General features: G+C 42.1%; 1 protein-coding gene across 1 annotated transcript in view; it reads right to left on the bottom strand.

The window, feature by feature from the left end:
• Positions 1–7367, bottom strand: part of VPS13A (vacuolar protein sorting 13 homolog A) — a 234969-nt gene extending 227602 nt beyond the window's left edge. The window contains 1 exon segment of the mRNA XM_042913973.1: positions 7085–7367. Coding sequence (XP_042769907.1) covers positions 7085–7184 — 100 coding nt within the window. The 5' untranslated portion in view covers positions 7185–7367.
• Positions 7368–16807: the final 9440 nt, after the last annotated feature.

Below are 16807 nucleotides of genomic sequence, written 5' to 3'. Positions count from 1 at the left end.
AACTAATGAAACCAAAAGATGGTTCTCTGAAAAGATCAACAAAATTGATAACCCTCTAGCCAAGTTAACTATGACAGAAAAGACACAAATTACTAGTATCACAAATGAAAGGAAGGGCCATCATTACTCATTCTATGGACAGTAAAAGGATAACACAAGAATGCAAACCTGCTCACAAAACTTGTAACAATTCCTCAAAAGATATATTCTAGCAAAACTCACACATGATAAAAAAGATACCAAAATAGGCCTGTATCTATTAAAGACATTGATTCAATACTTAATAATCTTTCAAACCTGAAAGCATAACGCCCAGATGGTTTCACTAACTTTCTAAACCAAACATTTAAGGAAAAAATGATACCAAGCCCCAACGAAATCTCCTCTAGCAAACAGAAGCAGAGGGAACACTTCCTAACTCACTTTACAAGTTCAGCATTACCCTAATACCAAAACCAGATAAACACATGACAAGAAAAAAAGCTACAGACCACTATCTCTCATGAACACAGATGCAAAAATCAACAAAGTATCAAATTAAATCCAACAATGTGTAAGAATAATTATATACCAAGACCAGGTGGAATTTATTCCAGGTATGAAAGACTCATTCAACATTCAAAAATCAATTAATATAATCCATTGCATCAACAGGCTGAAGAAGAGACACCCTATGATCAGATCAATAGAGAAAAACCAGTTTACAAAACCCAACACACATTCTTGGAGGAAAAAAACCACATTCAGCAAGTCAGAAATAGAGGTATAGGTATGTATGGTAGGAAAAAAAAAAAAAAAATCAGAATATTGGATGCCTCTGGAGATGGCCAAAAAACTTCTGGGTGTGATGGATATTTCCCAAGTGCACACATGTCAAAGTTTACCAAACTGTAGACTTTAAATATGTGCTTTTACTATGTCAGTTATGTTTCAATAAAGCTGTTAATACATAATTCGTGGTACCATCTAGATTACAGGAATACAGATGTAGACTGCAAAATCTTTTAATTCTGTATTTAACACTTTTCATATTAAATGTTCCCTTTCAGCTCTAACATTCTATAAAAGTTTCTCAGAATGTAAAGGTAAAAATAGTATTTAAGGAATTATAATTGGTAATTACCACTAGATCTCAACAAACATCTGTTCAGCACTCCCAATATATTCCTTTCATAAAAGAATGACTCCTTCATATCAGGAATTGTGCCCTGAATCTTCATAATCCTACAGAGCGAAGAGTATACTGGGGATATGTAGTAAGTGGCCACTGACCATTAAACTCTGTTATAAAGGGAAAACTGGGAAAGTAACATTTCAAAAATAAAATATCCAAGTTAGTTTTTAAAAAAAAGAAATCAGTTTCTAACGTTACATAACATTATCAGGCATAACAACCACCACCAAAAAAAAAAAAAAACCTGCAAAATTTGAGTACCATTTTAGAGAAAACAAGAAAGAGTTCTATCACGAGCCATCTTTATTACTGCTTCTGCCTCTTGAGTTTCTAATACATTTGCCCTCAAAGTGTTTTTTTTTTTTTTAAAAGTTTATTTATTTTTGAGACAGAGAGCAACACAGCATGAACAGGGGAGGGGCAGAGAGAGAGGGAGACACAGAATCTGAAACAGGCTCCAGGCTCTGAGCTGTCAGCACAGAGCCCAACGTGGGGCTCGAACTCATGGACCGCGAGATCATGACCCCAGCCAAGTGGGATGCTTGACCGACTGAGCCACGCAGGTGCCCCAAAGTGCTCTTAAAATGCACCTAGTTGTACATGACAATCCCATGACGTTTTTTAAAAAAAAAAACAAAAAAACAAAAAAGAAAAGATTTTGGTGTCCTACTCCAGATAAAAGAATTATTAAGCCTGGAAAGCAGTTCAGAAATCTGTATGTCTAAGGAACACATATGGCTGCTTCTGATGCAGCCTAGCTCTTGAAGGAAACACGAAATGCCAGCTTAGAAAAGGTGGGAGATTGGGGTGCCTGGGTGGCTCAGTCGGTTGAGCGTCCGACTTCGGCTCAGGTCATCATCTCACCGGCTCGTGAGTTCGAGCCCCGTGTCGGGCTCTGTGCTGACGGCTCAGAGCCTGGACCCTGCTTCCGATTCTGTGTCTCCCTCTCTCTCTGCCCCTAACCCACTAGCATTCTGTCTCCGTCTCTCTCAAAAATAAATAACCATTTTAAAAAATTGTTTTTTAAAAAGAGAAAAAAAAGAAAAGGTGGGAGATTAATGTCAGATCAATCAATGAAGTACTACCACCTACCTAAGTAGATGACATACAAAACAGTGGAGGATTAATAGCGGTGTATAAAAAGTACTTTCTCAACATCAAAATTCATCAAGAGTGTGAGAAAAAGCTCAATTCCTCTTTCTCCTTCATAAAACAGATGCTTCCAGCACTCAGTCTATTTCCTGTAGGGCCCAGTATAGTAGCACTATTCTGCTACATTATAATTAAATACGTTTTTGGAAACTCTTCATTCGTGTATAACCAAGTTTCTAAGGAAAAATGGATTCTCATTTCCAAAAAAAATTACCTCAGAAACATTTTCAAAGCACTACCCATTATTAGGTTTGAAATCATCCATCTAATTCCTGAACACTAACACTATTAATATGCTAAGAGTGCAATTAGCTGGATTATTACACACACCCAGCAAAAGCATACATTTAAAACCAAACGTCCTTCTGACGTTAGACCATAAAATATTAACTCCATAACCTTAACAATTTTCCTAAGCATCTAGTTTCTATTATTGAAATTTTCAAATAACTTTTTAAAAGTTTATTAAAATTACTGCTTTTTAAATTCTCAAAGGAGGGAGGAGCGCCTGGGTGGCTCAGTCAGGCTCTGCGGTGACAGCTCAGAGCCTGCTTCAGATTCTGTGTCTCCCTCTCTCTGCTCCTCTCCCTCTCATGCTCTCTCTCAAAAATAAACATTACAAACAATTTAAATAAATAAATAAGTAAATAATCAATCAATCCTTGGAGAATTTAACAAAAAGCTCTTAAAGTTTCACTAGGGCACCTGGGTAGCTCAGACAGTTGAGCATCGAACTCTTGATGTGAGGTCCGGTCATGAACCTGGAACCATGCCCTGCATCACCCTCTGAACTGTGCATGAGGCCTGCTTAAGATTCTCATTCTGTCTACCAAGGCGCCTTGGCGTTTCAGTAGGTTAAGCAACCAACTTGGTCTCAAGGCATGATCTCAGTTTGTGGGTTTGAGCCCTACATGATCAGATCCTGTATCTCCCTCTCGCTGCCCCTTCCCTGCTCATACTCTCTCAAAAAATAAACATTAAAAAAAAAAAAAAGGATTCTGCCTCTCTCCCCATTTGCATGAGTTCCCTAAAAAATAAAATAAAGCTCTGCTTATCAAAATATAACCAACTTCTATATATAAAACACTGATATGTTGTTTTAAAATTTTTGTTAACTCTAAAGTTAGAAGAATCACACTACCTAATTTCATGACTTACTATTAGCTAGAGTTATCAAGACAAGAGTGGTATTGGTCAAAGGATGGACACACATTATTCAAACAGATGACAATGCAAAAATAAACCCACGCAATATAAACTCTAATTTTTTTTTTTTTTACAAAAGTGCAAAAATAATTCTATGAAGAAAGGATTTTTTCAGCAGATGGTACAATTGAACATTTGCATCCACATGCCAACAAATGAATGTCAACCTTCAACCTTGACAACTTTTACAAAAATGGATCCAAAATCTAAACATAAAATATAAAATTATGAATCTTGTATAAGAAAACACAGGAGAAAATCTTTGTGATTTCAGGGAAGGCTAAGATTTCATAGATACATCAAAAGCATGACTCATGAAAAGTTTTTGAAGTGGACTTGATCAAAATTTAAAACTTCTGCTTTGCAAAAGACAGACTTGGAAGAGACTGGGAGAATACATTTTCAGATTTTCTTTCTGACAAAAGATTCATATACGTAACATGTAAAGAACTCTCAACACTTAACAATAAGAAAATACTTTGGAAAAGAGTTCAACAGTGCTATAAAAAGTCTGAGTTATCAAGTGACTCAGCAATTCCAGTCCTAGGCATATACTCGAGAAAATTTAGAACATATGCCCACAAAAAAAACTTGCACATGAATGTTCACAGCAGCATTACTCACAAAAACCAAAAAGAATAATTTATATGTCTATCAACTGATCAATGAATAAACAAAATGTGATATACCCATAAAATGCAATATTATTCAGTCATAAAAAGAAATAAAATGATACATACTACAAGATGACGCTTGAAAATATAAATTTATGTGAAAAAGGCCAGAAACAAAAAGCCATGTATGTTGCAGGATTACATGTAAGTGAAATGTCCAGAATTGGTGACTCCATAGAAAACATAAAGGAAATCAGAAGTTGCTGGAGTTGAGGTCGGGAAGTTCGGGACAGAATTTGAGAGTGATTGCTATTGGGCAGGAGGTTTATCTTGGGGGTGTTGAAAAAGTTCTGGAATTAGTGTCGACAGTGGCACAATTTTGTGGCTATACTAAAAAACACTCAATTGTACATCTTAAAAGGGTAAATTTAAGATGAAAAGTAAAGCATAGGAAATGCAGTTAATAATACTGTAATAACGGAAGCACCTGGCTAGCTCATTCGGTGCAGCACGTGACTCTTCATCTGAGGGTCATGAGTTCCAGCCCCATGTTGGGCATGGAGCCTACTTAAAAAAATAAAAAATAAAAAATAAAACCAAATAATACTTTAATAATATGGTAAGGTGACAGATGGTAACACTTATCATGGTGAGCATTACATAACCTTCAGAATTGTTGAATCACTGTTGTATACCTAAAACCAATTTAACATTGTGTGTCAGCTACATTAATAACATTTTTTAAATGGCATTTTAAAGTACCATTTTTAAAATGCCACTTTAATGGGTACATTGAATCTCAATAAAAAAAGAAAAGAAGACAATTGAAAAGGAGCCAAAGATTTGAACACTTCACCAATGAAACTACACAGACAGCAAAGAACATGAGAAGATGCTCAACATCTTTAATCACTAGATATGCAAATTAAAACCACCATACTTCAGCACTATACACCTAGTAAAATGGCTAAAAAAAAAAAAAAAAGTTTCTGAAAGGTCAATGCTAAGTGCTAGTGAGAGTGTAAAGTCACTAAGCGTCGAGCAGTCAGTGCTACACTACACTGCTGGTGAGATTGCAAAATGGCACGGGCACTTTGAAAAGCAGCTTAGTTTCACGTAAATTAAATACTAACTTACCATAAGGCCTCACAATTGCGCTCTTCGGTAGTAACCCAAGGGAAATAAAAATTTATGTTCACACAAAAACCCGTACACCCATGTTTATTCTCTATTCCTAATGGCAAGAAAGGGAAACCAGCAAACATAAACATTTGCAACACATTCCTACAGTCAACTACTGCTCAACAATACAGGAATGAAATACTGGTGCATGCAACACACGGATGGCTCTCTCAAATTCATTTTGTGTAAAAAGTGAAAGGAGTGAAATTCAGTAAAAACAGAAGACCCCAAAAGCTATCTACCACATAATTCCACTTATATGGCACTCAGGCAAAGACAAAACTGTAGGGATGGAAACAGATCAGTGGCTGCCAGGAGAAATGGAGGCTGGGAAGGGTGGACTAAAAAGGGGCAGCAGGGGGAACTTCGGTGTCTTGATGGAACTTTTTGGTATCACGATTGTGGCAGTGGATACATTCCTTAACACTGCGTCTGTCAAGAAAGGCAGAACTTTTACATCGCGAGTCAATTTTACCGCACCTAAATTTTAAACAAATTCATCCATAAATCACACTCGACACACACCTCCACAAACCTCTACGGCAACCCTCCACTACAATTCAAAACACACCACAAAATGTTTGCAAGGCTTCCCTTCTGCAGTGGGTGAAGGCAGATCGTAAGATTTTTACTCGGCAAGTGAGAAGAACAAATTCAACAGTCTCCACGTCTCCGACACTACCCGGAGATGCCGAGCTAGCGCTCACGTCCCTTCTTCGCGGAGGCTGGCTCTACCCGTGGTACCAGATACCAACAGCCCTAACAAGGTTCTCGCCACCAAAAGAATTACCTACTCACCCTCTTTCATAAAGGAAAAAACTCAAGATAAACGAGTGTCTTAGAAGGAGGCTGAAAGTGTGTGCATATTAACGATTAAACAAAACAAAACAAAAAAAAACAGCCCTAACTTTGGCCCAAGAGATTCACTTGCTACGGAAAAGCAATCTAACTTACAACGGATGTTTAAAAAGGGGATAATACAAAAACAGATGGCAGCAGTAAAAAATGAGGCTCCAAATAAGGCAGCGCACCAGAGTAAGTGGATACAAAGTAAGGTTTCTGTCCTCCTCCTAACTCCCGGGTCAGGCTGTGAACTGGAAACACCTGACCAACCATTTGAGTTAATCGTGCCCAGGAGTTTCGCTTTCTGTTACCGGCAGGAGCCAAGCCAGCAACCGGGAATGCAGGTGGGGTGGCCAGGAACCGGGGCCGAGAAGACACCGCGGGTTAGCCACACGCCCGAGCTGGGGAAGGAAGAGGGCGTCTTCGGTCGCAGCGCCTTGCTTGCACGTGCGAGACAACGTGCGACACTCCGTGGGCTCTCCCGAGCCTTCGCCATAACCCACGGGGGTACAAAATGACAGGGATGGGAACAAGCCCCCCGGGCGTTTTGTGACCCCCCCCCCCGCACCCCCACGACCCGCGCAGCTGAAGCTCGACGGCGCGGGGCGACGGGCAGAAAAGGGCGCCTGGGAGCAATCGGTGTCCCGCACCCTCGGAATCCACCGCGGGCCCCCTCAACCGCCCGGCTCGGAAAAGGGGGACGTTACAGCCCGCACCCCGACCCCAACCCCCTCCTGCCAGAATACAAACAACTTGCGGGCAGAGGCCCTGGAACCGCCGCCTGGCTTTACGTAATTTAACCCCGAGGAGGGCGGCGGCAGGTGGTGGTGCCGAGCGAGCTAGGGGCCCGAGGCTCCGAAAACCAAAGGCCGGGAGGAAAACGAGATTGAGGGGGCGGCGGCGGTCTCGTTACCTCCCCAGATGCCCAGAGTGAGCTGGGACGTGTCCAGGTTCACCACATAGTCCCCCAAGAACCGGTTCAACACATCCACGACCACCGACTCGAACACCATTTTCCTCAGTCGCGGTGGACACGGCAGCCGCCCACCGCACACCTTCGTCCAGCGCCTGGCCGCCCGAGACCGCTCGGTTCACCGGCTCCCGGGCGGCTCCCACTAGAGCTGCCCCAGTGCCGGACGCACAGCCCCGCCGCGAGCCCTGCGAGGGGCAGAGGCGGCTGCTCGCTCCGCGCGTGCGCAGAGCGGACTCCAGGGCGGGGGCGGAGCGCGGCGCCGACCCGGGCACGCCTGCTAGAAAAGAGCAAGGGCGGCTGCGCAGCCGCTTCTCTGACGCCTGCGGTTTCCTTGCAGAACCCGCCTTCTTTTACATGTTGGCCCCGCCTCTTCCCCGTCGCCTGGCAACAGGATGAGCGGAGGCAGCTGCCAGTTTGTTCCCGACCCCGCCCTCGCCGGTCGACCCCGGGTCCGGCCCCGCGGCGGGGGGCGGGGTGGGGCGCGGCGGTTACACCTAGCAGGGAACGCGCCTCTCCCTACAGTGAAGACGACCCCACTGGCGGACTGGTAGGACCTGCACCTAACCAAGGTGTGGGCAGATTCCAGCACTCTCGCGGTGAGGCTGGAGGCGTCGTAAGGGAAGGTCCCAAGGAGCTCTCCCACATTATTACAGGTTCCTGCGTCCGGCCAGCCTGTGTCTGGACGCGTGTAACTGCCCCGCCCCCTGCTCGGAGGGCAAGGCCACGACGCTCTTAGGGTGACTTAACATCCCTTGCTGCAAATAGTGCCAGAAAGTAGACGGGCAGTAAAGAGTAAACTCGGTGCTGGAATGCCACGCCCCCCTTCCCTGCATCTGACTTGGCACTCTTTTTTTTGGTCAAGTTATATACAGGGAGCCTCCTTTCATCACCTAGAGTCCTTTGGGATTCAGAGTCAACCAGTTCAGAAACTGCGGAGCGCCCTTTAAGAAATACTGTGAGACCTAGACTCACCCCTTGAGCCTTACCGAATGACCCTAACTAAATAAAAAATGAGGACTCTTCTTTCATCCCCATCCCACCCCCATTTGGTCTTTTATAAGAAATACAGTCAAATGCCTGAGGTCACAGAGACGCTGGATGTGAAGTTTGGAGAACTATAATCACCACCCTCCTAAGGGGTTAAGATGTAGGAGTGAACTTGGAACTTTTTCTCTTTGCATCCTGAACATGAAAGGGAAACCTCGCTAAAGTGGACTAGCAACGCTAGGAGAGAGGCTAGGGAGCCTTAGCACTCAATGTCAATTACAGGAAGAATTCTCAATTATAAGCCTAACAGAAGAATCTCAACAGGAAAGAATCATCAATTACAGGCCCCCAACCGGGGACGTTGCATCTCCTGCAAGAAATCAACTACCCCTCATATGATAAGGGGTATCTCATCATCACCCTGAACTCTTCTCTCCAACTGACGTTTGTTCAAACCGGAAGTCATAAGATAATGCCCCCTGGCTTTTGTTTGTGGTCTTGCCTTGTCCCATTTGCAATCCTCTGCTGTTCCCAAATAAACCCATCTTTTGCTGGTAAAATAACTGGCAATTTTTAAGGGTAACAGTTTCACAAATAAATAATGCCTCTGACGACTTTCACTTAATTCCTGTACCATTTTAGTAACTTTTTGTACATAGTCACCCAATTTTTTTTAAGGCTAAGGTTTGCCTTTGCAAGTAGAATGCCTGGCAAAAAAAAAAAAAGCTGTAAAATCTTATTTTACATGAGTTCATAAATTATTTTCAGATAATTTCATATTTGAAGGGTCTTTATTATATACTCACCAATTGAATCTCTTAATCTTAACAATAATGAAGCAAAGATATTAGGGATTGATCCAAGGTGATGTAACTAATGTTCTGCAGGAACAGAGCTGGAACCTGGCATTTGTGACTGACTCTGCTCTGCCACCCCACCTGATCCCCTTGCATTTGACTAACAACATTGGAAATATACCTCAGAATACTTGTATAAGTAAACTTATAAGGAAGGAAACTGATAAGAGGCCTAAATGCCCAGAAAAGGGAAAAGCCATAATGAGGTATTTTGCTACTGTAGCATTATTTAGAGGAAGCCAGATAGACAGTAGCTACAAATTCTGCTATTAAATCTAGCACCATAAATTTAAAGCGCAAGAACTCCAGAACTCAGTCCAAAAATACATCTTAAATAGCTTGCAAACACTTCATGCTATAATCCAGGAAACACTTCTATAATCCAGGAAAAGCCTGTGGAATTGGATGAAGGGGGAGTGTGCTGCTGAAAATTTGGAACTATAAGCATTTCATTGCCAAAGAGAGCAATGAAAGAAATTCTGCCCAGAAAGTGTTAGAAACATGTAAGAATATGCATAGTGTAACTGAAGTCTTATCTAGTGTTAGGTGCTGTATCATGAACATGCATTTCCTAATTACTAAAAGGTACATTTTGCAGTCAGTCCTCTTGTTCCTTAATCCATTTGAGGAAGCTTATAAGCAAAAATACAGTAATGTCATCATGTAAAAGATAAGTACACTCACTAAATCATTAAACGAAATATCTGCTGGACCTTGAAAATTAAGTCCAACGACTACCAAAAAAAAAAAAAAAATGTTCCAAGTTTCAAATTTGGAAATAGTGTAAAGTGTTTTTCTTCTCCAGATCATAATTAAAATGCTATACTTCATTGTTTGATCATATTTAAAAAAAATTTTTTGAGTGAACCCTAACTGCAATATCATCCAACTTTACAATAAATCCCTAACTTTGCAAGTAGGATTTGGTCTTTTATGCTTAGTTTACGTGCCACAGCTTTCCATCTTTGAAGTTTGGCATGCTGGTAGTTATCTTGGACATTTTTTCCTTGTCATTAATTCCTCTGTCCACAAGTAAATATCATTTGTGTACTGTTTGTCCTGACCTCATTCCCCAAGCAAGATTAGCATTGCGGTAGCATGCTAGATGGCCAGATAACAAAGCCATTGAAGCAGACTACATTCCCAAACACATTCTGTTCCTGGAGGAACAGTTCTACAAGATGGTCATTTCACAGAAAAGCTTTTACGGAGTTAGTCTCAAAAAGCCCTGAGCTACCACCTCAGTTAATTGTTTAAAAATTATAAACAATTTTGGATGCCTAGGTGGCTCAGTCAAGCTGTGCTGACAGCTCAGAGCCTGGAGCCTGCTTTGGATTCTGTGTCTCCCTCTCACTCTCTGCCTCTCCTCTGCTCATTCTCTGTCTTTCAAATATGAATAATTTTTTTTAAATTTAAAAAAATACAATTAAAAATTATTTCAACTTACGTCTTCCAAAGCCTTAAAAAAAAAAAAAGAAAACAGAAATTTGTCGGAAAGGAGATATAAGTAAAAGGTTGAGAAATTTACAAGAGCCTTACTCAGGCAGTGTAGCTAAAAACGTAAATCAATACAATCTTTCTAAAAGGCAGTTTATAGGGACACCTGGGTGGCTCAGTTGGTTAAGCATCCGACTTCAGCTCAGGTCATGATCTCGCGGTCCGTGGGTTCGAGCCCCGCGTCAGGCTCTGGGCTGATGGCTCAGAGCCTGGAGCCTGCTTCCGATTCTGTGTCTCCCTCTCTCTCTGCCCCTCCGCCGTTCATGCTCTGTCTCTCTCTGTCTCAAAAATAAATAAACGTTAAAAAAAATTAAAAGGCAGTTTATAAACATCTACAAACTGATATATACATATTTTTGCTACATATGTATATTCATATGTACATATTCACATATGTAAAGACATATATATGACTTTTGACTCAACAGTCCTGCTTCTAGCGATTTACTCTAAGAAAACATAAAAATTTAGGGGCGCCTGGGTGGCTCAGTCGGTTGGGCTTCCGACTTCGGCTCAGGTCACGATCTCACGTTCAGTGAGTTCGAGCCCCGCGTCGGGCTCTCTGATGGCTCAGAGCCTGGAGCCTGCTTCCGATTCTGTGTCTCCCTCTCTCTCTGCCCCTCCCCAGTTCATGCTGTGTCTCTCTCTGTCTCAAAAATAAATAAAACGTTAAAAAAAAAAAAAATTAAAAAAAAAAAAAAAGAAAACATAAAAATTTAAAAAGCTGTCCCCACAAGAACATTCATTAAAGCATTATTTATAACAGCCAAAAGTTAGAAGAAGCTAAATATCAATAAGGAAGCTGGTTACATGCACATGCACACATGTACACACACACACACACACACACACACACACACACACATGCGCACACACACAATGGGTTACTATGCGGGCTTTAAAAATGATAATGCACATCTGTGGAAGTCAATAATATATGCTTGTAAGAAACAAGATACAGAGTAGCATCATACCAATAATATAAATTATAATCATATTTTAAGTGTGCAGAGAATATATGTATATAAATACACACATACATATACACACACACACAGAAAGAAATGTGTAAGTATGCCCACCGACTGTTAACAGTGATTATCTTTAGATGGTGAGACTTTGGTCGTGTGTATTGTCTCTGTTCTTTCAAGGTCTTTTTTTACAGGGAGCATGGATTTTTTTTTTCCCCAAAACAAAAAAAGCTATTAATATTGTAAGATTACTACAAATGAAGTATAATAAGACTTTTCTTACCATGCTAATTGAAATGTTTTTAGTCTAAAGCAAATCAGCTTTGGAGATTGTGAAGCATGGAAACTGAATTTCATTACATTCAACTGTATGTCATACACTTGGAACATTAAAAAAGAAGACGTAAACTTAATTTGATCCTCTAAATTGGTGGAGAGAGATGTATCAGAAATGGTATTATATTGTCTATTCTTTTATAATTCTTTGGGAAAATTGCTCTCCCAAAATTAGAGCCAACTGAAGTTTGTGAGCAAGTTCTCATCCCTGGTGGCAAATTGATACCAAGATTCATGTAAACTTTCAAAAGGCTGCCAAAAGACATGAATAGACATAAATATGGCAAATAAGCACATTAAAATAGGTTCAATATTATCAGCTATTGGGGCAATGAAAATGAAAAACATAAATGATATATATTACTACACATCAACCAGAATGGTAAAAAAAAAAAAAAATGTGGTAACACCAAATGCTGGTGAGGATGTGGAAAAAAATGGATATATGTGCATTAGTTATGGGAATGTGAAATGGTATAGCTGTGCTCTGGACAATTTCTAAAACAAAACTAAACTAAATACGCACCTACCACATGAACCAGCAATTGTATTTCCAGACATTTATCCTAGATTTTTGCTCACACAAAATCTTGTACAAGAATGTTCATAGCACTTTAATTCAAATTGGCAAAAATCAGAAACGACTCAAAAGCCTTTCAACAAATGAATGGAAACAGACTGTATGTAGTATATCCGCACTGTGGAATACCACTCAGCAACAAAAAGGAATGAACTACCGATGCTAATAAACAATCTGGATAAATCTCAGGGCATTATGCTGATTCCATTTACAAAATATTCTTGAAAGGACAAAATTATAGAGATAGAAAGCAGATTAGCAGTTGCCAAAGGTTAGTATGGGATGGAGGGACAGGTGTGGCTACAAATGGTTTCCAGGGAGGAGCCCTGTGTTTACGGAGCACTTATGTATCTTGATTGTGTCAGTGGTCAAATAAAATTGCATAAAACTACATACGCACACACACACACAAATTAGAGTATAGAGCACAGGTGAAATGTGAATAAGCTCTCTCGACCTCTCAGTCTCAAATAGCCACTAGTCACGCTATCTCATAGTCACCTTGGGATCTTCATGTCGTTCATCATTCTCTGAAATAATCCTCCTCATAAGGGATTTAAAGGTTCTGTCTCCAAGGCACCTGGATGGTTCAGTTGGTTAAACATCCAACTTCGGCTCAGGTCATGATCTCACAGCTTGTGAGTTCGAGCCCCACGTCGGGGTTTGTGCTGACAGTTCAGAGCCTGGAGCCCACTTCGGATTCTGTGTTTCTGTCTCTGTCTCTCTCTACCCCTCCCCCATTCGTGCTCTGCTCTATCTCTCTCTCTCAAAAATAAAATAAACATTAAAAAAATAATAAAGATTCTGTCTCCCCCATCACTGCCACTTCTAGAACAGGAAGCTAATGTGTCTAGTTCACTGATGTATCCCTAGTACCAAACGAGTGCTTGGTACACATACGTTTTTTATTTTGTTTCTCTTTTTGCTCTTTAGAGAGAGAGAGAAAGCATACGCAAGAGGGGCAGAGGGAGAGAGAGAATCTTAAGCAAGCTCCACACTCAGCATGGATCCTGATATGGAGCTCAATCCCACGACCCTGGGGTCATCATCTGAGTTGAAATCGAGAGTGGATGCTCAACCAACTGAGTCACCCAGGCACCCCCATATAGGTTTTTAATACATGTTTGTTGAAAGAATGAACAAATATTGGATATGAAGTCACGCCCAACTCTCACAACATTGAACATACCACCAGAGAAGTAGATTAATACCCCCAAAAGCGTCTCAAGGAGAGACTATTCAGAGGGTTAAAAACAAACAAACAAAACAAAACAAAAAACCAAACAAACAAAAACCAGAGGCTGTGACTGTGAATGAAGATGCAGCCCCAGGAGAAGAGGCACAGGAACCTAGGCTTGCCCCCCTGACCCCCGCACTGCTGTGCTTTGACAGGTAGATACAGAGAGAGAAAGATGAGGCATGTGGAAGGCAAGACTCAAGACCCAGGATTAAGTTCCCATTGGCAGGGCTGAGGTGAATCCAGGGAGGACAACCTAATCTCAAAAGAGTATCCAGAAGAATCCTTTAAAAACTGTGTCACTTCTGGGGCACCTGGGTGGCTCAGTCAGTTAAGCATAGGACTCTTGATTTAGGCTCAAGCCATGATCTCACGGTTTCTGAGTTCGAGCCCTGCATCAGGCTCTGTAGTGACAGCGTGGAGACTGCTTGGGATTCTCTTCTCTTCCTCTTTCTCTCTGCCCCTCGCCTGCTCATGTGAGCACACTTGTGCTCTCGCTCTCTCTCTCTGTCTCTCAACATAAATAAACTTTCAGCAAAACAAAACAAAACAAAAGCCTGTGTCATTTCGTGCTCCAAAGCTGCTAAAGTACTGCTCACATCATCGTGGGAATGGCCACAGCCCTCACAACGCCAGATAAGGCCCTACACAATTGGCCTTACACTCCACCCTACCCTTATCTGGAATGCACCTTCCTCTTGTATTTGCACAGCTCACTCTTGTCTTTGCTCTCCAGCCATTTTCTCAGCCCTTCCCTGAACAGCCTGGTTAACATTGATACCTACCCCCACCCCTCAGCACTCTTCTGTTACCTTCCTTGCTTTATCTTTCCTCCGAGCACTTACCACCTGACACGCTATGCGTTTTTCACTTATTTATTTTTTGTCTATCTCTCCCCACTATAATGCATATAATACAACGTAAGCTACTCGAGGAGAAATTATTATTAGCGTTTTGCTCATTGTTCTCTCCTCTGTGCCTAGAACAAGGCAGGCGCTCACATATTCGTGGAAGGCAAGCAAGACATACCTGCCAAGTATTGAATTATTGCCCGTCGGCTCCAAACCCACCCTTCTATTTTGGGCTCTGGCGATGGGCGGACTCTGCGAGCCGCGCTCGGCTTCGGCAGCTGGCTCCTGGCGGGGCTCTGCCAAGAGGGGGCGCTGGAGGGGCTAGAGGAGGAAGGACCGACCCGCTCCCTCTTGTTTGTTACCTATAGAGTTGCAGCTCTGCTTCCTTTCCTTCGGATCCTCGCCCCCGCGACCCTCCTTCGCGCGGACGGCAGCTCTTCCTTACAGCCTCTGAATCTGACTTGCATTTTCTCTCTCTTGCACAATCAGCACCATCTCAGCATCTCAGACACACCGGAACCGACCTCGCGGTTCCCCCTCCGGTGCCTGCTCCTCCTGTCTGGGAGCCGCGCAGCCCGGCGGATCCCGCCTTAGAGCCGCCGGTTCTATGTTTCCTTGTGTGTCCCTTTGCTCACTCAGCCCGCTTGGGGTTATGACCGCTTCCTCCAGTAACTACGGCGGGGATGTGTTAAAGCTCCTTTTTCTTTCTTTTTTTTTTTTTTTTACAGTAACCGATTTTGTACCTTGTTCATAGCGCTGTGCATGTTCTTTTTCTGTGGGGAACAGAGTCAGGACCTGCAGCTGAGTCCCTGCCGGCGGAGATGTTTGGCTGAGAGAGGGAGGCAGTATCATTAAAGGGAGTACAGGCAAATTGTGGGTGAGCAGGGAAGCCAGAGAGAGTATTAGGTGTCTGGGTTGGCAACAACTGCCAGACCGTAAATAGTAATGAATTCAAGGATCAAGGGCTCGGATAATTTAGAACAGGTCAGCACACCCCAGTGTGAGGTGGGTCAAGAAAAGGGGGGTAGAAGGTAGGCTACCCATGTGAAGTGCTGGGGTCTGTCCTTAATAGTATTATGTATGGCACAGGGGCAGTGGGGTAAGGTGGCTCACGACAAGCTGAATCCACTGATACCACCCCCCCCCCCGCCCCCGTATTTAGTAAGTCCAGCCTCCCCACTCCTGAGCCAAACTTAATTCAGACAGTATTTGAAAGACCTCACAGATATGAACTCTCTGCCCATCTAGACTTCTGAATGTTGACTGTCTCTGTTTTGTTGCTTCTGTGAACCCTTCCCCAGAGCCTGGGCCACTTCAGTGTACGGTCCTAAGGCCAGACCCTGTCACTCTGCCTTGCCTACCCTACCCAACCTATGTGTTAACGCAAGTGATCTGAAACATGCAGATAGGAGCCACTGACCAGGATGGAGTGGGCAAGTCCAGAGTTAGAGAGAAGCCAGAAGGCCATTGTTGAGATGTCGGCATAAGGCAATTATGGTCACAGCAATTTAAATGAATGGAAAGGCATAAATGAAATGGAGGTCATAAAGGTAGAATTCAAGAGCCCTGGAAACTGATTAACTATGGTGGATGAGGTATATAAAATAATTCTAAGATCATGCCATTCGTAGTAACTGGGATGTGAAAGCAAGGTGTTGGTTTTATAGAAGATGATGAGGAGTTCAGTTTTTGGTTGGTTCTGTGAGAGCTAAAGTCCAGGGTAAAATATCCAGGATACAGTGTTGTTTGTCTAGTGATAGTTAGAAATGAAGAAATGAGGTCCCAGTGAAAGTCCAGGACAAGATATGGACCTCCCTACACAGAAACAATTATCTTCCGTGTGTGGATGCCACTTAGAAGGAAAGGAATGTAGACACAGAAAAGCAGACCAAGGATTGAAGAGTGAAGGAACATTCGCATTTAGGGAAAAGCTAAACGGATATGAGACAGGAAGCCTAGGAAAGAAGCCGGTGTACCTCGAGTAAGAAGACACAGAAATCCAAGAAGGATGTATAGGATATACATCCAAGAAGGATATGTCTACAATATCAAAATTGTATACATGTCAAGAAAGATAAATACTGAGAAAACGCAACCAAATTGAGCTATTAACTAGTACTCACAAGGTTTTTTGATTTACCTACCAAGAGATGTCTAACCAAAGTCATTAGAAAAGTAAATTTTAATAACAAAAGGGTTATTCACTAGCAAATTTGAACCTTATGTTTACCAACTGAATGCTTAATTTAGAAAATTAAGTTCAGTCAACACCTATCAAGTGCTCAAATGCACATAGCTCCTTCAATATTAAAATAGTGATTTATTTTCAATGAGGGTTCATTAGTCA

The sequence above is a fragment of the Panthera leo genome, chromosome D4, assembly GCF_018350215.1.
Source record: "Panthera leo isolate Ple1 chromosome D4, P.leo_Ple1_pat1.1, whole genome shotgun sequence".
NCBI classification, from domain to species: domain Eukaryota; kingdom Metazoa; phylum Chordata; class Mammalia; order Carnivora; family Felidae; genus Panthera; species Panthera leo.
This window is presented reverse-complemented; position numbering and strand designations above follow the sequence as displayed.